Here is a 22,511-nt window from a genome sequence, read left to right on the forward strand (position 1 = left end):
CTTTAACCTATCCACTTCCCTTTTTTAAATTTCCTAACCTACCTGCCCGATTAAGGGATCTAACATTCCACGCTCCGATCCGTAGAACGCCAGCTTTCTTTCTCCTGATAACGGCATCCTCTTGAGTAGACCCAGCCCGGAGATCTGTATGGGGGACTATTTTACCTCCGGAATATTTTACCCAAGAGGACGCCATCATCATTTAATCATACAGTAAAGCTGCATGCCCTCGGGAAAAATTACGGCCGTAGTTTCCCCTTGCTGTCAGCCGTTCGCAGTACCAGCACAGCAAGACTGTTTTGGTTATTGTTACAAGGCCACATCAGACAATCATCCAGATTGTTGCCCTTGCAACTACTGAAAAGGTTGCTGCCCCTCATCAGGAACCACATGTTTGTCTGGCCTCTCAACAGATATCCCTCCGTTGTGGTTGCACCTACGGTACGGACATCTGTATCGCTGAGTCACGCAAGCCTCTCCACCAACGACAAGGTCCATGGTTCATGGGGGAGGGGGGGGGGGGGGGGGAAGCCAATGTGTCCATGGGCTTTGTAGCAGTTTGTTGTTTAAATCTGCCAGTGGTTTTAGGTGCTGCTCAGATCATGTGGGTGGCTGTCGAATACACTAGTGTTGTTGCAGTTGTTGACTGCATTTTCGTGGGTTTTAAGTGCTGCACCCGCGCGGGATTAGCCGAGCGGTCTCAAACGCTGCAGTAATGGGCTGTGCGGCTGGCCCCGGCGGAGGTTCGAGTCATCCTTCGGGCATGGGTGTGTGTGTGTTTGTCCATAGGATAATTTAGGTTAAGTAGTGTGTAAGCTTTACCGAGCGAGGTGGCGCAGTGGTTAGACACTGGACTCGTATTCGGGAGGATGACGGTTCAATCCCGCGTCCACGCATCCTAAATTAGGATTTCCGTGATTTCCCTAAATCGCTCCAGACAAATGCCGGGATGGTTCCTTTCAAAGGGCACGGCCGACTTCCTTCACCGTCCTTCCCTAATCCGATGAGACCGATGACCTTGCAGTCTGGTCTCCTGCCCCAAACAACCAAACCAAACCAACCAGTGTGTAAGTTTAGGGACTGATGATTTTAGCAGTGAAGTCCCGTCAGATTTCACACATATTTGAACATTAGCCAGACAGCTGTGGACACCTTTGATGTTGTTGCAGATTTTTCTCGTCATTTGTTAATGTGGATTTCGTTGTTGCGCAGTTCTGTCTAGCAGCTTTTGAGGTAACTGGCGAGGCTCCAGTCTGACGCACCTGTTCGTCTTGACAGTTCTGAATCTAAGGAGGCTATTGACGATGTTTACCATTTACGGCAAGGTTGCAAAAGTAGGCGTTGAACTCCACGGAGATGATGCTTCAATTATTACGACATTGTCCGTTATTAGCGACTGTAACTCATCTGCGTAGAAGGGCGTGGATGATAATCGTCTTAAAACGCTGAGAAACTGGTATATCCTTCAGCCTTGCATATCTGCAATTGCTGTGTGCCTTAGTGGCCAAGAGGGATTTCCGTTCTGGGTGCTCATTTGGTTATTGAAACAAGTGGTTGGTAAGGTACTGTTGTTGTTGTTGTGGTCTTCAGTCCTGAGACTGGTTTGATACAGCTCTCCATGCGACTCTATCCTGTGCAGGCTTCTTCATCTCCCAGTACCTACTGCAACCTACATCCTTTTGAATCTGCTTAGCGCATTCATCTCTTGGTCTCCCTCTACGATTTTTACCCTCCACGCTGTCCTCCAATACTAAATTGGTGATCCCTTGATGCCTCAGAACATGTCCTACCAACCGATCCCTTCTTCTGGTCAAGTTGTGCCACAAACTTATCCCTGTAGTCGCCTGACCAGAAGTCTTCTTCCTCCTGCCACCGAAATTCACTAATTCCCATTATATCTAACTTTAACCTATCCACTTCCCTTTTTTAAATTTCCTAACCTACCTGCCCGATTAAGGGATCTAACATTCCACGCTCCGATCCGTAGAACGCCAGCTTTCTTTCTCCTGATAACGGCATCCTCTTGAGTAGTCCCCTCCCGGAGATCCGAATGGGGGACTATTTTACCTCCGGAATATTTTACCCAAGAGGACGACATCATCATTTAATCATACAGTAAAGCTGCATGTCCTCGGGAAAAATTACGGCTGTAGTTTCCCCTTGTTTTCAGCCGTTCGCAGTACCAGCACAGCAAGGCCGTTTTGGTTATTGTTACAAGACCAGATCAGTCAATCATCCAGACTGTTGCCCCTGCAACTACTGAAAAGGCTGCTGCCCCTCTTCAGGAACCACACGTTTGTCTGGCCTCTCAACAGATCCTCCTCCGTTGTGGTTGTACCTACGGTGCGGCTATCTGTATCGCTGAGGCACGCAAGCCTCCCTGCCAGCGGCAGGTTCCTTGGTTTATGGAGGGTGGGGGGGGGTGGGGTGGGGGAATGTAGATGCAATAATTCAACAGCTTTCCACTCAAGAATGCCTAGTGGGATCGAGCTTGGGTTAAGAGTGGAAAATATGACCTCTGCATGCATCGTATTGTGGTTTACGGAGTGTGTACGTAGACGCACATATTGATTTAGAACAGGTGATAAAAATTCGTAAGGAACGATAGCTTTGCAAGGCGACGGGCACGAGACGGAAAAGTAGGCTACTCACCTCGCTCGGAAAGAATACTTGCAGGTGGTGTTGGTGGGGTAGCTGGACGGAAAGTTGGGCGAGTAGAAGCGGCCGTGCGCCGGCGAGGAGCGGCTGCTGACGAACAGCTGGTCGCAGCGCGTTCCCCTCAGCGGCCGCCCCGACGACTTGAACAGCCCTGCAACAGCGCAACCGCAGCGAAACTGAACTTCCTCCAATGTGATGTATTGCGAATACATAGAAAGGAGGATCCTTTACTGTATGATTATATGATAGCGGAACAAATGGTTCAAATGGCTCTGAGCTCTATGGGACTTAACTTCTGAGGTCATCAGTCCCCTAGAACTTAGAACTACTTAAACCTAACTAAGGACATCACACACATTCATACCCGAGGCAGAATTCGAACCTGCGACCGTAGCGATCGCGCGGTTCCACACTGTAGCGCCTAGAGCCGCTCAGCCACTCCGGCCGGCGATAGCGGAACAAACACTGGTAGCAGTTACTTCTGTAAGATATCTGAGACTATGGGTACGGAACGATTTGAAGTGGAATGATCATGTAAAATTAATTGTTGGTAAGGCTGCTGCCAAGCTGAGATTCATTGGGAGATTCCTTAGAAAATTCAGTCCGTCAACAAAGGAGGTGGCTTACAAAACACTCGTTTGACCTATACTTGAGTATTGCTCATCAGTGTGGGATCCGTACCAGGTCGGGTTGACAGAGGAGATAGAGGAGATCGAAAGAAGAGCGGCGCATTTCGTCACATTGTTATTTGGTAAGCGTGATAGCGTTGCGGAGAGGTTTAGCTAACTCAAGTGGCAGACTCTGCAAGAGAGGCGCTCTGCATCGTGGTGTAGCTTGCTGTCTAGGTTTCGACAGGGTGCGTTTCTAGATGAGGTATCGAAGATATTGCTTCCTCCTACTTATACCTCCTGAGGAGGTCACGAAATATAAAATTAGAGAGATTCGAGTGCGCACGAAGGTTTTCAGGCAGTCGTTCTATCATGAACCACACGCGTCTGGAACAGGAAAGGGAGGTAATGACAGTGGCAGGTAAAGTTCCCTCCGCCACACACCGTTGGGTGGCTTGCGGAGTATAAATGTAGATGTAGATGTTGAAAAATCTGTTGCACTAGGTAAAAAACCCCTATAGTCTAGATAGCATAAATATTTCTTTCTTTTCAACAACCAGTTTCAACTCATCTGACCTGAAGATGACAGCAAAGTCCGTCGAAACCGGTTTAAAGAAATATTTATGCGATCTTGGCTTCAGGAATGTTTTAACGTTCACACCACTCTTAAAGAGCAGCTTGGCCCACGAACACCGCTGTACACGACGTGGCTCAACTAATGTGAGGAGCTGTAGTGTCCGCTAGTTTAGCAATACCTACTGCGCAAGATTACAGAATCGGTACGTGTGTAATAAGCAAAGTAGCTCCTGTGTATTTTCTTTTAAGGAAGCACCGATCTGAGCTTGTTTGGAGACATTTCTAGGCATGACGAAACCCACTTATTACGCATCTCACTTTAAGGTTTGACAACAGCGATCTTTCGCAATGAGATACATAACGAAACATACTGCCTACTAAGTATCAAACGGAACGTCAATTAGTCGTATGTATAGTAGTGTTTAGGCTCTGCAGTGAATGAGTCAGACAGTGCTGCTAATTTTAAGGTGTGTGGTTTCTTTTTCACTTGCACCAGTGGATGCAGTATGTATAAAATGTAAATCTTTTATCATGTCCTGGAAAGTATGCAATATGTAGAAACTGCACTAAAAAAAATACAGCTCTGTAAGAGGCTCTCAGAATCTTTTTCGGGGAATTGTTCTGCTCATGTTAGCTGAATATACTGCACGTCAAACTCACATTTCGAGGTTGTAGGTAACATGTTATATTGTCAAAGGATCAACGGTGCAGCCGCGGGTGCAAATCGTATATAAATAAAAGCACAGTTAAATGGCCTCAGTACCACAGCACTGCCTGCCGCACGCTGTAAAAGTACTTGGGTACGTAATAATTTATGCTTCAAAATGAAGCGGGAAAATTAGCTCTAAACTACGAAGGAAACCGTGAATTATTAGCAAGCTATGCAAGATATTTCAAGAACTTGCTAAATTGTGAGGTACGAAGAGCAGAATTTCTAGAACAAAATCCTGGATGTACTAACACAAACTCATAACGTCCTAACATGGATGAATTCCAAAATATCATTAAAGATTTGAAGAATCAAGATTCAGTAAATGCTGAAGTATGGAAAATGGCAGGCTGTAGAACGGTCGAGAAGCTATATGGAATCTTTCAAGAACTTTACGAAAAGAAAGTTATACCAAAAGATTTGAAAACACCATTAATTTATGCAAACAACAAAAAAAGGAAATATAACTGACCCCAACTGCTACACAGGAATTTCTCTCCTTCCGGGGAGCAAGGAAGTTGCCTCCACGTGTGCATTTTACTTACATGCTACATAGAAGAAAGTAGAATGCCGGCGCTCCCCGGAAACGCTGCCAAGTCGGATAACGGCAAACCTTCCACCACCGGAAACCAATGCAATCAAAAGCCAAAAACAAAAACAGGTACTCTTCAGGGCCAGCCCTGACGATCGTCAGCCTGAACGTCGAATCACCAAGAACAAAGAGGATGTAATATCGCAACTATGCCAATCAGAAAAGTGGGACGTACTGTGCCTACAGGAAACGTATAGAGATGAAACAGCAAACCGACCCAATATCCAAGGAATGCGCTTGGCAGTGGAAGCACCTCACAGAAGGTATGGGAGTACAATATTTACCAGACCTAAGATGCTGCTCTCTTCCACGAGTAAGACAACCACCAACAACATTGAAGTGTTAGCCATAGAGAGTGGATCATTTACAATATGCTCCATATGTAAACCCCCCGACCAGAACTTTCACATTTCAACGCCAGAAAGCTTCAACAACCAAAGGACACACTTCGTTGTGGGCCACTTTAACAACCACAGCACCACCTGGGGCTACGGCGAGACAGACGCCAATGGTCAGCTGCTAGAACAATGGGCTGAGGCCAATAACCTCTCACTTCTCCACGACCCCAAGCTCCCCTGCTCCTTCAACAGCAAAATTTGGAAGCGAGGTTACATACCCCATATTTGCTTCGTCAGCCGGAGCATCTACGACACCTGCTGCAAAGGAGTGCATGATGCAATCCCAAAGACACAACATCGACCTACTGGAATCCAAGTCTACTCAACAATCAAAACAACCAAAATACCTTTCCGTGGGAGATTCAACTTTAAAAAGGCTACGTGGTCAGAATATTCCCAAGCGCTGGATGAGGAATTAGCTAGTCTGACCCCACCATGAAATAATTATCGTACCTTTGTTGAGACATTGTGAAAGATATCTAGACGCTATATTCCTAGGGGCTGTAGACAACACTATATCCCAGGGCTCTCAAATGCCTCAAAGGACATCCTGGAGAAGTATCAAGTATTGTTCGCGGAAGACCCATTCATCGACGAAACCATCACCTGCTGCACAGCTTTGATGTCAGCATTCAGCGAGGCACGCGAAAGGAAGTAGATAGCAAACCATAAAGAATGGATATGTTCCACAGTAGCAAAATAGCCTGGAACCTAATTAAAAAACTGGATGGTGACCCAAGTTTAAGCAAGGTCCCGGCCAATGTAACTCCGCCGGCCGGAGGGGCCGTGCGGTTCTGGGCGCTACAGTTTGGAGCCGAGCGACCGTTACGGTCGCAGGTTCGAATCCTGCCTCGGGCATGGATGTGTGTGATGTCCTTAGGTTAGTTAGGTTTAATTAGTTCTAAGTTCTAGGCGACTGATGACCTCAGAATATAAGTCGCATAGTGCTCAGACCGATTTGAACCCATTTTTGTAACTCCAAACCAGGTGGCCAACCAACTCCTAAACGGCAAGTTGAACTCCAAACGTTAGAAAACTAAAATCGCACGTCTACTGCCAACGGAAAACACCATCTTCCAGAAACCATTTACCACGAGAGAGTTGAACAATGGCATAAATATCATGAAGGATGGGAAAGCCGCTGGGTTTGATGATATTTGCGTGGAACAGATTAAAAACTTCGGCCTTGGCGCCAGGGACTGGCCGTGAAACCTTTCAAATCCCGAAACTGTGGAGGAAGTCAAAAGTGGTGGCTCTCCTTAAACCCGGGAAGGACCCGCAGTCTCCGAAGAGCTATCGATCCATAACCCTTCTCTGCCACCTTTTTAAGCTCTTTGAAAGGTTGATCCTCAACAGAATAGAGAAGATCATTGACTCGAAGCTAATTCCACACCAAGCAGGTTTTAGACCTGGGAAGTCCTGTACCAATCAAATTCTGGCATTGACGGAACATATCGAGGATGGGTTTGAGAATAAACTAATCACCGGGCTGGCACTAGTCGACCTAAGTTCCGCCTATGATACAGTAGATCACTGGACACTACTGCATAAAACCTACGAGACCTTGAAAGACTTCCACCTAGTCAAGATAATCGAATCCCTGCTCCAAAATAGACAGTTCTTCGTAATGCATGAGAGAGCTTTGTGCTTCTCAACTGCCGAATATGCCTGCCCGGTATGGTGCAGATCCGCCCACGCAGAAAAGGTAGATATTATCTTGAATAAAACATGCAGGATAGTGACAGGCTGCATGAAACCAACCCCCATAGAAAATATTCACTGGGTCTCAGGTTTCACAAACCCTGACTCACGTAGGAAAGCCCATGAACATAACGAGAAGCAAAAACAAACCTTTGATGCCCGTCACTCAATATTTGGCCTAGAGTGTGGCCCAAGCTGAGTCAAATCCAGCCGCCGTTTCCTAAGTTGCGCCTTAGGTGAGCCCCCCATCTACTATCCACTAAGAGATGACATACCAAGCGGCGTTTCTGGTGATTGGAAAACCTGGAGAATGCTTAACCGCATCAGAACTGGGGTGGCTCCTGTGAAATCTAATCTGATCAAATGGGGTTTGTTGGACGAAAATGGCGACAAATGCGACTGGGGCACTCGACAGGATATGGAACATTTCCTAGAATGCCCTGCCTGCCCCCACAGATGCACCCTCGACGGTCTATGACTGGCTAAAGAAGAAGCATTGGACACTGCCCAATACTGGGCAAAGAAATTGTAGTTTCCGGACACGAAAAAGTAAACTAAGTCCCTCCTTCCAGTGTGCTACAAAATTCTTTCAAAGGAATTAGAAAATAGGTTGGATCAGCAATCAGCAGAGTACTAAAGACGCTTAAGAAAAGGACGACACCTTTTGAAACACATTTTAAAAGTGAAATTTAGAATCAGGTGCAGAAGAGTGAGATCCAGAAGCATTTATATAAAATTTGGAGACATTACAAAAATCATAAGACTCGACTGATAGCGTAACACTGATCAACACATTAAAAGAGTTTGGAGCTGAAAAAAATCAGCCGAAATCATGAACGACAGACTAACAAATACAAAACTCAAAATTAAATTTTTTGGTGGAACCTCCAAAACTTTTGACATCAACTTTGGGATGAGATAAGACAAGACAAGACAAGACAAGGAGATGGATTGTCCCCACTGCTGTTCAACTGCGCACTAGAAGCGGTAACTAGGGAATGGAGGAAAATACCAGAAGACGGAGGAATTGTGGGAAAAGGGGATAGTATGAGTTTTTATTGTTTGGCTTTTGCAGACGATCTCTCCATCATAGCTGAATCTGTAAAATATGATATGATGTAGATAAATACCCTTCAAGAGACAGCTTAAAATATCCGGCCTATGTTAATCTTTTTTTTAAAAAAAAAAGAATATATGGCAGATGCGAAGGAGGCACCGAAATACATGGAAACTGATAATGGAACAATAAAATGTCTACAAAACATCTAGGTAAAATAACACAAACAAATGTTTCAGACAATGAAGTCAGTTTAACAAGAACAAAGAAGATGGAAGTGACTTTCCTGCTTACGAAAGCCTGTAAAAGAAGAGTTTTATTTACATATACGCGAAACTCTGGCACTACGATACCGTCATTAAAGCAGACTGCCTTTACGCTTCAGAATGCCTTACGTTAAATACAGCTAAACAATTAGTGAACAGGAAAAGAAGGGAACAAAAATAATTAGGAAAAGTTTGGGGCCAAAATATAAAAACGCAAAACGGAAATAAAGAAGTAATAAAGAAACTTATTAAGAAATAGAACCAATACCAAACACAGTGAATAATAGATGACTTTTGTTCGACAGACACCTAAAACTGCTAGGTGAAAGTAGGATAACAAAATAGCATCCGTTTTCGACAGAAGCCCAAAAATATCAGTGACAGTGGATCAAAGAAGTTAAATTTTCATTGTTATTTTATTCTGCTAAAAAAATATTTCAAATTTACTTCTGTAGGCCGCCTCTAAGATAACTACCACTGACTTACTCTTGTCAGCTTGTACTATGAGTGCTTGATGTTCTGATAACTTACTAGTAGTAGACTTAATAATGACACCGTCCGAGTTTTCATTCTCAGATTTTATAACGTTCAGACTAGCCGAGCATACAAACGAACGCTCTATTTTTTGTAGACTATCATGTCAGGGTGCAGTATCTGAAAAAATTGGCAGATGCATGAGACCTAAAAACATTGTTCCATCGTAGTTTACATTGCCGGATACAGGCAGAAAACTCAGGCGCAAAGAAAGAGCTGTGGTGAATAAATACAATGAAGCGGGTATATAGTGCATGGCATACGATGATTACCCTAAGAAATACATATTTTAAGCCGGTAGGTCATTTCGAATAAGATTCTGGGAACCCCTTAACTTCAATAACCCACGATCTGTATTAACAACGCACTTACGCGGAGAAGGGCACAGCATCACAAGCCCTTCAGAAAATTTCAAACTTTTCATAAAAAGAAAAAATTCATATTTTGAATGTACTAAAGTAAGCAGAAAACGAAAATGCACAGTTTACTTTGAATAATCGTAGCATTCTGGGTAATTTTGATTGTTCATGTGAGTAGGTATTAGTAGATAACAGAGTTCTTATTATTCTAGCTTGTAAAAGTAGCGACCCAGCGCTCCTAGTCAAGTGTATGTGATGTCACGCCGTCGACACGGATAGCTTCCGTTCCGCCAGCTCTCTTTGTCGTTCGTGCGGGCCGCTTTTACCTCGCCTAACACCGAGTTGTCCTGCCGTCACACAGGTTAAGACACTGCTACCTAATACATTCCACACAGTAATTTGCATAGTGACGTGACTAATCAAGTTATCAGTGACAATTTTTCATCGCCAATCCTGCCCCTTTGAAAAACCTTTACCATCCGTTCGCTATAAAATACCTTTCTTCTTTCTTTTTAGATACAGGCATATTTTAAAGAATGGGCCACACCTTCGTTACATTTCGCTAGCAATAGTATTGAAAACTTTCATTGAGTAACAAAAATTTTAACTAGGAGATACGGGAATGCCTACGATCTCTTAACATTGTAGGTATACAAACAATCCTGTTGGAAGGACATCCGCAACGGAGCATTATAGCAGAGTAGTATGCTACAAAAGATATATCGATGACATAATACTTTTATATAACGCGACCGACGCCCAGCTGCAACTTTTCAACATGACTTTAACAAAATGCACCCCAAGATTCAGAGTACCATAGAATACCACTCTGGCTCTACACTCCCATTTTTAGATCTGGAAATTTCGTTACAGAACAATAATGTTCACTTCAACATATTTAGAAAACCAACTACGACTAGTTCTGTTATTCATTGCTCTTCCCTTTACTCAAAGCAGCAAAAAATGGAAGCTCTTCGCGCCATGCTTTACCGCGCGGCCAGAGTTCTTCTCTCAAAAGAAAATTACCAGCGCGATTGGATACCATTAAATTCATAGCACATTCTAATGGCTACCAGGCAAATGTTGTTGATGTTCTTCATCAGCAAATGCAATTGAAAGGCGCTTCCAACGATCTGTACGGGATTACCCTGTCATCTACTAATAATGATAACACAAAAAAAAAAATTCTGCGGGATCCCATTTGTGGGTGTTAGTGCTATACTCACCTTCTATTCCCCGTTTAAGTTCGGGCACCTACTGAAGCACCACGAAACCAGAGAAGACACCGCTATGCACAATCGGGTGTCTGTCGCTTCTAGAATAGTGAGTGCCCCTCCGCATACATATGCTAAACTGGCCGTTCCTTTAGCATATGGTTCAGAGAGCATCAGGATCTTAGCAATTCAAAATCCGCTCTCACTAACCACCTGAAGGATCATAACAATTCTGTTTCAAATATAAACACAAATCGCGCCGACCGGGGTGGCCGAGAGGTTCTAGGCGCTACAATCTGGAACCGCGCGACCGTTACGGTCGCAGGTTCGAATCCTGCCTCGGGCATGTCCTTAGGTTAGTTAGGTTTAAGTAGTTCTAAATTCTAGGGGACTGATGACATTAGAAGCTAAGTCCCATAGTGCTCAGGGCCATTTGAATCATTTTTGAACCACAAATTGCGGGATTCTACATATTCAACGTAAGGGCTCGGTTCTAAACATTTTAGAAGAAATAGAAATCATCCGCAGTATTTGCTGTGATCCTTCTGGCATTTTCAACGAGCAAACTGCGCTTAAACACGCAGTCCTGATGAATAACTTTTCTTTTCTGAAGCAGCGTCCAGCCTCATTTCATTTTCCTTCTGGTCCCTGATTACTGTACATCATACATGTATACTATTTTTTATCGGGTCAGTGTCTTTTTTGTGGCATGCAATAGGCTTAACGAAAGTAGGGCATATGCCTGTTTCCTATAGCGAGGTCCGCACGGTCCACCCAATTTATTTTACATAGTTGTAAAATTGTCCTCTCTTAATAAAAGTTGCGTGTTTCCATTTTCTCCTCCTCCTACTCATTAGATGAATTTTCGGTTGTAGTAAGTGGGTAATTTCCCCAACGCCCCACCCAAAAAAGAAAAAAAAGAAAAATATTAAGTTTCATGTAATATTTTGTGTGCTGTAATATCTTGTATAGACACCTTTTATTAACCTGACACGTTCCACATCATTACCAAGTGCTATATTTATGATCTATGGAACAAGTACTAATCTAATGTAATCTAATCCTACAACTATGGCGCATTATAGTACTGTGTCCTCACTAATTAATAATTGATGTCTTTCAAATTGTAAAGTGCGTCTCACGAGTTATCTAATGTAAGCCTCGATTAATTGTCGACCGTTGGTTTTAAATTGACCCCACTTTCAATCTATTCCTTTAATGCTATTGCTGCTAGCTATTAGTCGGCATATTAGTTTCTGACGGCTGGTCCCCCCTGGCCGAGGGTGTGTGCGTTTAGCCTTAGGATAATTTAGGTTAAGTAGTGTGTGAGCTTAGGGACTGATGACCGTAGCAATTAAGTCCCGTAAGATTTGACACACATTTGAACATTTTTTTAGTTTCTGACAGTATAGACTGTTCAAATGGTTCAAATGGCTCTGAGCACTATGGGACTCAACTGCTATGGTCATTAGTCCCCTAGAACTACTTAAACCTAACTAACCTAAGAACATCACATACATCCATGCCCGAGGCAGGTTTCGAACCTGCGACCGTAACAGTCGCATGGTTCCGGACTGCGCGCCTAGAACCGCAAGACCACAGCGGCCGGCCAATATAGACTGTAATGTTTCGCTACTTTCCTTGTTGATCAGTAACAAGAGCTTATAACTAGCAGTGGCACATGTGCATGTTCTTTTCGCTGATGACTGTGGTGTGTTGTTCCATGTTGTCACTTACATATCCCCACTAAATTTAAAACTTGTTTGCCATTCATATAAAGGGAAAGATCCATTGCGCTTTACTATTTATATAATAATTTTATATCGCACCTTCCACTCAGTTTTACCACAGTTCTGGACCGACCCGTTCAATACGCTCCTTTACTACGCATAATGCACTTTTAACTTATATCGTGTATTTTTATGTAATTTTTTATTTTTTCTTCAATTTGAATGCAAAGCACTATATTCAAATTGTGAACGGCCGGCTAGTAGCCCCGTGTTCTTACCTCCGTTAATAGATGTCAGCACTTTTGCCACTCTGGTTTACCAACTTGCCTTCTCGTTCGCATCCGCTACTCGCTATTCTGCACATAGGCAGCACACCGCGCCTGGTACACGCAGCGCTCGGGTACCACAGCACAGCGTAAGTGTCGTGGTATCATTTTTATAGATACCCTACCCAGACAGTGGACCGTAGTACTGTCTGGTGCCACTTGCGCATTGACGTAGGTTTCATAGCGCCTAGCCCGACCGGCGGTTTCGAAATATTTTTTAAAAGTTATTTAAACTTTTTAGAAAAAAGTGTTTTTTTAAATTTTTTCTGTGTGTTGCGACGTGTGAAAATTATCTCCCATCTTTTGTTATTTCCAGTACGACACCTGAGTAAGGGCTTATAACAGTCCGAAATCAGTCGTGTGAAAATAAAGTAATTTACAGCTGAAGCGGCACTTTCAACCTCTGCTATTGTGAGTATATTTTAGACATTCATTTATTGGTTTTAATATTCAGAAAATGTGGTGACACTGTGATTACTTTTTATCGTTTAAGTTGCACCTGATGTTGCGGCTTAAGGCCGCGAAACGGATTATGTTTCATTAAACAACAATTTTACCAGTTGATAACGGAATTATTCCTAACATCAGGCATTTATACTACGCTGTCATCCTGTGTCATATTTCCAGTATATATGCACTGATATTTGAAGCAACTGAGGCGATAGTTGGTATTAACTCACGTATTATAATGCAGCATTATTCACATATACAAATGATTTTTCTCCATTGTAACGTTAATAATTTGATTATAATTTTTCAGCTGAAGAACAGGAACAACACACTACTAAGCCTGTACCTTCGGCAGCCCCTGACGCTTTGCCTGGGCGATCCAGTAAGCAAGACCATTCAACTGGACGTTTTAGTGGCATTGCGTGCGCCACCAACAGACAAAAGCTGACTAGCAAAAAAAAAAAATTACTACGCGCATGATATCAATAACGGTCTTTCTTCACAAATAGATAGTTTACTATGAAACTTATCTGCCACTTGTGTCCATAATCTGTCATAAATGCCTTCTTTCTTTTCCAGACATGGCCCAATCCCGGACTCGACATTCACTAATTTTTCATTCTCTAATTTTTGAAACATGTACAGTACTATGTATAGATTTTATATTTATATTTCTAGCCAGTGTCATATACGTAATATATCAATATAGTTTGTTAATCTTTGTCGGCCGCTGTGGCCGAGCGGTTCTAGGAGCTACTGTCCGAAACCGGGCTGCTGCTGCGTTCGCAGGTTCGTATCCTCCTCGGGCATGGATGTGTGTGATGTCCTTAGGTTAGTTAGGTTTAGGTCTAGGTGACTGATGACCTCAGATGTTAAGTCCCATAGTGCTTAGAGTCATTTGAACCATTTTTTGTCAAAGTTTCAACCAAATATGCTTCCTCCTCAATTAATTCAAAACAAACTCTTTTCAGCGTAATACACCGAAGGTACAGCGCGGATGAGAGATAGGCAGATGAGATAGGTCGTTTGGCTGTAGGGCGTAGAAAGTGTACTTTGTAATTTTTTCTCTGCTCCCTCCTCCTTTTTCAGCATACTGAATGATACAGACGCCTCTTACACGAAATTTAATGTACTCGCGCGGTGTAGTGATTTTCTTCATAACATGTATATCGTTCAAAAGATCGCTGCTACTAACCACGCTCTAGAGCCCATACAGATAGTCAAAAAAATGCTGACTAACGTATTTTGTAGGCAATTTGATTTACTTTGTGCTGCTTCAGATTTTCTCCATGTAGTAATTGCTTCATTGGTTCACGGATGTAATGTCGAATAATGTTGTAGCCCGAAGCTTCGCAATATATCGACGAAAAGGCTGCTCGTCATCTTCAGGTGCTAACTAACGTGCTGCTGCAATGGCTCGCCAATATATACGGTTGACTCGCTACTATAGCGCTGGTACGAGGCGTTGAGGTTATAACATCGTAGACGAATCAGAACTCAGCGATATCCAGTGCTCCCTGCCAGGGAACAGACTATGGTCTTCTCAATCGCTACACGGGAAATGCGCAACCGCAAATTACGGCCCAGGGAGCGCGCGGCAGAGTGTTGGCGCCCAGCTGAAGTGTGCCAATTTCGATTCTCCGTTTGTGTTGACTCGGAATCGTTCGTCTGCGGCCGTCGATGCCTTAGTAAGGCCAGCGCTGGTTCCCATGCCTTGCAGAGTTGAAATCCCGTGTCTCTTTTGACCGGGTCGTTACTTATAGGAATTTCGACGGCTTCTTTAATGATGGAGACCCAGTACGTGTAAGCGGACGAAATTATCTTTGTCTCTGCGTAGTTCATGCTGTGTCCCTTGTCAAGACAGTGTTTAGCCACAGCAGACTTTTCTGGCTGACCCAGTCAGCACATCTATCCTGAACAGTGCGACACGTCTGGCCAATGTATGGTTTCCCCCACTGGCACGGCATTTTACATATCCCTTGTCTCCTTAGACCCAGGTTGTCCTTAACAGAACCCACTTGGTTAGCACTCGCGCTGGAGGGCAGAAGACACATTTTATTTGATGTTTTTTGAACAGCATGCCAATCTTAAAGGACACGCCACCAACATGCTGTTGTAAAACCATCCTCATGGATTTCTCTGTTTCTGCTAGCTGTTTTTGAACTTCAGAGGGTGCAGATTTAAATAGATTACGAATCTGTTTATCAGACTACCCGTTTTCTACATACACAGAGCGAAGATGGCGAAGCTCTACTTATAAGATCCCTGCATCTGAGATATCTCTACCCCTGTGACCAAGAGTCCGCTACAAGCCACTGTGTTAAGGTGGTTTATGGCAGCTCGTAGTTCGTAGATACAGGTCAGTGTTAGTCGGTTTGTGAAACACACTGTGACCCAAAAAACACATTCTTTTATGCGGACCAAGGCATCAAGAAACGGGGCGTTCTCCTTCTTAATTTCCATTGTGAAGCAAATGTTGTGTTGGAGGAATTTAAGGTGTTCCAGAAATGCAGGAAGCGTTGCTGTTCCTTGTGGCGAAACTACAAAAATGTCGTCCACGTATCTCTGGAAACTTTTGGTTTGAGCACCGCTGACTATAGTGGTCTTTCGTCGAAGTCTGCTACAAAAAAGGTAGCTACAATAGGAGGAAAAGGGCTACACATAGCAGCACCGTCAGTATGCTCAAAATATTGTTTAAATAGACGTAAGACGTCCTCCTCCAGCTTAGTCCTATACTTTTTAATCAATCCCTCAAAGGTACTCGAGTTAACAAATAGACCACCAATTCAAAACTCACTAATATGTCAGCTGGTTCTAGACGCAAAATCTTCACTCATTGTATAAAATCTTTTGAGTTCCGAATGTGATGTTCACATTTCCGTAGCAGTGGTCTTAGAAGAGAAGCCATATGTTTTGACAGGTAATACACTCCTGGAAATGGAAAAAAGAACACATTGACACCGGTGTGTCAGACCCACCATACTTGCTCCGGACACTGCGAGAGGGCTGTACAAGCAATGATCACACGCACGGCACAGCGGACACACCAGGAACCGCGGTGTTGGCCGTCGAATGGCGCTAGCTGCGCAGCATTTGTGCACCGCCGCCGTCAGTGACAGCCAGTTTGCCGTGGCATACGGAGTTCCATCGCAGTCTTTAACACTGGTAGCATGCCGCGACAGCGTGGACGTGAACCGTATGTGCAGTTGACGGACTTTGAGCGAGGGCGTATAGTGGGCATGCGGGAGGCCGGGTGGACGTACCGCCGAATTGCTCAACACCTGGGGCGTGAGGTCTCCACAGTACATAGTGTTGTCGCCAGTGGTCGGCGGAAGGTGCACGTGCCCGTCGACCTGGGACTGGACCGCAGCGACGCACGGATGCACGCCAAGACCGTAGGATCCTACGCAGTGCCGTAGGGGACCGCACCGCCACTTCCCAGCAAATTAGGGACACTGTTGCTCCTGGGGTATCGGCGAGGACCATTCGCAACCGTCTCCATGAAGCTGGGCTACGGTCCCGCACACCGTTAGGCCGTCTTCCGCTCACGCCCCAACATCGTGCAGCCCGCCTCCAGTGGTGTCGCGACAGGCGTGAATGGAGGGACGAATGGAGACGTGTCGTCTTCAGCGATGAGAGTCGCTTCTGCCTTGGTGCCAATGATGGTCGTATGCGTGTTTGGCGCCGTGCAGGTGAGCGCCACAATCAGGACTGCATACGACCGAGGCACACAGGGCCAACACCCGGCATCATGGTGTGGGGAGCGATCTCATACACTGGCCGTACACCTCTGGTGATCGTCGAGGGGACACTGAATAGTGCACGGTACATCCAAACCGTCATCGAACCCATCGTTCTACCATTCCTAGACCGGCAAGGGAACTTGCTGTTCCAACAGGACAATGCACGTCCGCATGTATCCCGTGCCACCCAACGTGCTCTAGAAGGTGTAAGTCAACTACCCTGGCCAGCAAGATCTCCGGATGTGTCCCCCATTGAGCATGTTTGGGACTGGATGAAGCGTCGTCTCACGCGGTCTGCACGTCCAGCACGAACGCTGGTCCAGCTGAGGCGCCAGGTGGAAATGGCATGGCAAGCCGTTCCACAGGACTACATCCAGCATCTCTACGATCGTCTCATGGCAGAATAGCAGCCTGCATTGCTACGAAAGGTGGATATACACTGTACTAGTGCCGACATTGTGCATGCTCTGTTGCCTGTGTCTATGTGCCTCTGGTTCTGTCAGTGTGATCATGTGATGTATCTGACCCCAGGAATGTGTCAATAAAGTTTCCCCTTCCTGGGACAATGAATTCACGGTCTTCTTATTTCAATTTCCAGGAGTGTATGTTGGGGCACAAATATTGCTCACGATGGGGAGAAGACGAACCCCTTCTTTATGGATGTTAGCTTTCTAATAAAGTCGTGGTGTAACTGGCGCTTGTACTCTCAAGCTCTTTTTCAAGAAACTGGTAGTTATTTGCGGCCGCCCTTTCCCCAAGTTGCGAATGAGAAGGCCGTGGCCCTTTTGCCTGGAAGGAGGCACTGGATGGCACCTGCACTTTTCTTGCCAGTCAGCGTATGCATTGGCGCGCCACTACAACAACACGTTAGTAAGCAGGTGAAGATGTCGAGCACCTGTCTCGTCGAAATATTGTGCAGCTTCCACAATATCATCCGACGCGACGCCGTGAGCTAATGAAGCAGGTACTACGTCGGGACGGTCTCAAACAGCACGTCTGGTGTCTCTACGGGGAGGAGATAGTCAACAGAGTACGTGAGGAAAAGATTGTTGTGCTCTCTTGCGTGTTTTCTGAGATGTCAGGACCAGCAAACTACACCGACATTCACTCATTACATAGACTCTACGACCGCCAAGAGGATCAAACAACGGGCCGGCATGGAATTGTTGAGAGGAAGAATCTGCTACACTAGGCAAGAATTAGACAGGGTCTCCAGGGACTTGCCTCGTCGCGTCTGTCAGCGGATTCCTGGGAGTGGGTGGACAGTGCCACGTAGTAGTTTTCAGCGTCATATTTCCCCGAGTTCCATCGCCTTACACGCCAGTCATGGTAAGGACGTAAACCACGTAGACGTGTTTAATTTCACAGATACACAACTGAGTGACGCTGCGATATCGTTGCTGCAAATGGGACTAAATTTTGCGCCGACTCCAAACATCTTGCCTATCAAGGACTTTATCAGTGCCGTTGAGCAAGGCGTCGTGAACTTCCGAATGAAGCTGCTGAAGAGATAAGTCTAGAGGCTTAGAGGTTCCATAACCAGGATGCCAGCACCGAAGTAGAGCATCAACTCTGGAGAAAGGAGAGGTCTCTATTCCTTAAGAGAAGGGACAGAAATAGTGATTTACCTACTCTCAAGGGAAGCGCTACTGCTCTTTTACCTACATCATCTTATTTCGGCAATATGACGGATTTGCTGCAGGACTCAGCCTATCGTCGTCTTCAGAAGGATTCAACAGACGCAGAACAACGGAAGACATCTGCACTCCTCAAATCCAGCCAGTTTCTTGAACAGTTTAAAAAGGGCTGAAGAGTACAAGTGGCAGTTCCAGCAACAGCTGTCAGATCCATAAGGAAGAGGTTCCTCTTCTCCCCATCGTGAGCAATATAGGAGCTCCTACATATTACCTGACAAAACATCCCGCTTCTCTTCAAGGCCAACTGCTAGGAAAATGTGAACATCACATTCGAAACTCAGAAGATTTTATACAACGATTGAAGATGTTGCGTCTCGAACCAGATGACATATTATGGAGTTTTGATGTGGTTCCTTTGCTGGCACGAATACCTTTCGTGGATTCATTAGAAATCATAATGGGACGTCTTTCACCTGTTCAAACATGTGCTTACCTCGACTTACTTATTATTTAACGAACAATATTTTGAGCAGACAGAAAAAAATGGTTCAAATGGCTCTGAGCACTATGGGACCTAACATCTGAGGTCATCAGTCTCCTAGAACTTAGAACTGCTTCGTCCTAACTAAACTAAGGACATCACACACATCTATGCCCGAGGCAGGATTCGAACCTGCGACCGTAGCGGTCACGCGGTTCCAGACTGAATCGCCAAGAACCGATCGGCCACAACGACGGGCGAGCAGACTGACAGTGTTGCTATGGGTAGTTCTTTGTCTCTCATAGTAGCTAACTTTTCTACGGAAGACTTGAAGGAAAAAGCACTTCAGTCAGCGGTGTTGAAACCTAAATTTTTCCAGAAATATGTCGACGATATTTTTATAGTTTCACCACACGGAGCAGCAACGCTTCCTGCGTTTCTGGATCACCTTAAATCCCGACATCCCGGCATTTGCTTCACCACGGAAGCGGAGAAAAATGGAGACCTCCTGTTTCTTGGTGTCTTAATCCGCTTAAAAGAATGTGGTTTGGTTCAAATGGCTCTGAGCACATCGGTGGTCATCAGTCCCCTAGAACGTAGAACTACTTAAACCTAACTAACCTAAGGACATCACACACATCCATGCCCGAGGCAGGATTCGAACCTGCGACCGTAGCAGTCGCACGGTTCCGGACTGCGCGCCTAGAACCGCGAGACCACCGCGGCCGGCAGAATGTGGTTTCTTGGGTCACAGTGTGTCTCGCAAACCGACACACACAGTTCTATATCTACGTGCTACGAGCTGGCATCACCCATATCAACCCAATGGCGTGTTGCGGACTCTCGTTCATAGGGGTAGAGATATCTCAGATGCAGGGAACTTATCAAACTTATCAGCAGAGCGTGGCCATCTTCGCTCAGTGTTTGTAGAAAACGGCTACTCTGATAAACAGATCCGTAATGCATTTAAACCTGCAAGCACTTAACTTCAAGAAAAGCTTCAAGAAACAGAGAACCCAATGATGATGGTTTTCCTGGTGTATATTGGTAGTGCGTCCTTTACTATAAGCTCAAAAAACATCAAATAAAATGTGTCTTCCGCCCTCCAGGGTGAGCGAAAACCACGCACGGTTCTATTACATACAACCTAGTTACAAGGAGACCAGGGATATATAAAATGCTGTGTCAGTGTGGGAAATCATACATTGACCAGACGTATCGCACTGTTATGGATAGATCTGCTGCAAATAGGCGTTACACCAGACTGGGTCAACCAGAAAAGTCTGCTGTGGCTGAACACTGTCTTGACACGAGACACAGCATGATCTATGATGAGACAAAGTTCCTTTCGTCCGCTTCCACGTACTGGGACTCCGTCATTAAAGAAGCTGTCGAAATTGATATTAGTAACGATCTAATCAATAGCGACACGGGATTTCAACTCAGCAAGTCCTGGGAGCCAGCATTGGCGGTACTAAGGCAATGTTGGCCGCAGACGAACGAAATCTTGTCAACACAGACGGAGAATCAAAGTCCGCACACATAACTAAGCGCCAACACACTGCTCCCGCGCGCGCTGTGCCACTGTTCTCGGCCGCGCTTTTCGCGCGTCGCGAATGAGAAGACCATGGCCCGTTTCTCCGGCAAGAGGCACTGGATGTCACCATGCTCTATGATCCGTCTACAATGAGGTTATAGCCTCAGTCCGTGGTGTTTCTGCTTTTGTAGAGAGTCTTCGTATGTATTTGGCGAGCCATTGCAGCGACAAAACAATAATCGCCAGAAGAAATCGAGCAGCTGCCAGTTTGAAATATTGTGCAGCTTCCACAACGCGACACCCTTGAACCAATGAAGCTGATCTACTTTAACTGTGTATGGACTAGTCATTTTCGTAGAACGCATAGTTTTCGAGATGTAAGAGAAAATCTTGCAGAAAGTGCGAACATGTTAAGCCGACGTCCGTCAAGACAGCAAAAGTGAAATTCGGTTTTCAGCATTCCAAGAAACACATAGAATGGTTGTTAAAATACTTCAGCAAATTTATTACGGAAACGGTTGCTATGAACACCAATTGACTATGCTGTATGTGGAAAAAGGAGAGAAAAAAAAACATAGGGAAAGAATGAAAACCAGCTGGAAAGATAGAAAAGAGAAAAGAAATCTGACATAAGCTATTTCATATGGTCTTTAGTAGGCCAATCCAATAACAATGATAAAACTAATAATTTTGTCGAGGTCAATGACCTATTGCAATAGGACTCCACTTAGACGATTTACTTGTCGTTAATCTACCCCAGGAACCCTTCTGGAAAATAGAAACTTCAGTTTCACATGAAACAAAGACAAGGTGTCCCTCAAGATGAGGAAGACAAACAGTGGGAACCTCGGAAGAAATCATTCACATTTTCAAATAATTTAACTGGCATGTTTCAAAGAACAAATAAAATGCGTGTGGGGACATCATTAGGTAACAATCGAGTTAACTCACTGTTTAACCATCGTAATAAAATAACAATAAAGTCATTAAGGTTACAGTCAACATAATGGTATCTAGGACAACCAAGGCATCAAAATGATATTCACGGGAACAGAGTATTTCAACCACAAAACAGTAGCGCAGGAAGTAAGAAACCAGTTGTGCCCATTACGTGCAGGAATACTATAGCAAAAATACTACAAACTGGTTTCAATAGAAAACTAGACTCCTACCGAAACATATTTACGACATTAGCTGACTCCCTCCAATTCAGAAAAGGTATATACGTATTGACAACGGATAGAGGTTATAACACGGCCAACGTGTGCGCGAAAAACATAAGATTCACGCACCAAAGTTCTTGTACTGTTCACAAAACGAATAAAAGATGGAAGTAAGACATGTAACAGTCATCACCAAATGCATCATACTACTCTGTTTATCTCAGCACCCTTTCAGTTGGACCATTACATCCGTCCAGGGAAGCAAGTGTCGTATGAAACTGTTGATAAACCTAATTCTCCCGGCTAAGGCTGTGACGGGCTGCTGAGGCCACAGAATTCTGCGTGAAATGCTCCTAAGATATGACTGCTTGCAGAATCAAACGCATTTGTTAGACATTCCTAACTCATCAGTACTAAGATCCTAAATACAAGGTACAGTATCGATTTGCACATGAGTGGGTATTTGGAGTTGATATCAGCAATTTAATGAAACTAGGAGAAATAGTTTTATCTTTAAAATGATTTTTCCCATGCAATGATTTATACAAAGATGTGCCAAAAGTCTACTTTCTAATTATGTAACTATTTATTAGGAAAAGGGCGTTGGAAGTAACATCGTTTCTTTAAGTGATCTCCCACGACTCTACGTATTTGATACATCTCTTAACAGGCTTTTTGCCATCTACACATCCTATCTTGCACAGTTTCCGCAACCACGTCACTGGACCGAGCGAGGTGGCGCAGTGGTTAGCACAGTGGATTCGCATTCAGG

General features: G+C 44.6%; 1 protein-coding gene across 1 annotated transcript in view; it reads right to left on the bottom strand.

The window, feature by feature from the left end:
* The window catches only part of LOC126336767 (suppressor of lurcher protein 1-like), a 4,187,167-nt gene that overhangs the window by 1,752,598 nt on the left and 2,412,058 nt on the right, over positions 1–22,511 (bottom strand). Inside the window, exon 6 of the mRNA XM_050000778.1 lies at positions 2,653–2,809. Within this exon, the coding sequence (XP_049856735.1) occupies positions 2,653–2,809 (157 nt within the window). The remainder of the gene's footprint in view (positions 1–2,652; positions 2,810–22,511) is intronic.

The sequence above is a fragment of the Schistocerca gregaria genome, chromosome 2 (genome assembly GCF_023897955.1).
Source record: "Schistocerca gregaria isolate iqSchGreg1 chromosome 2, iqSchGreg1.2, whole genome shotgun sequence".
NCBI classification, from domain to species: Eukaryota; Metazoa; Arthropoda; class Insecta; order Orthoptera; family Acrididae; genus Schistocerca; species Schistocerca gregaria.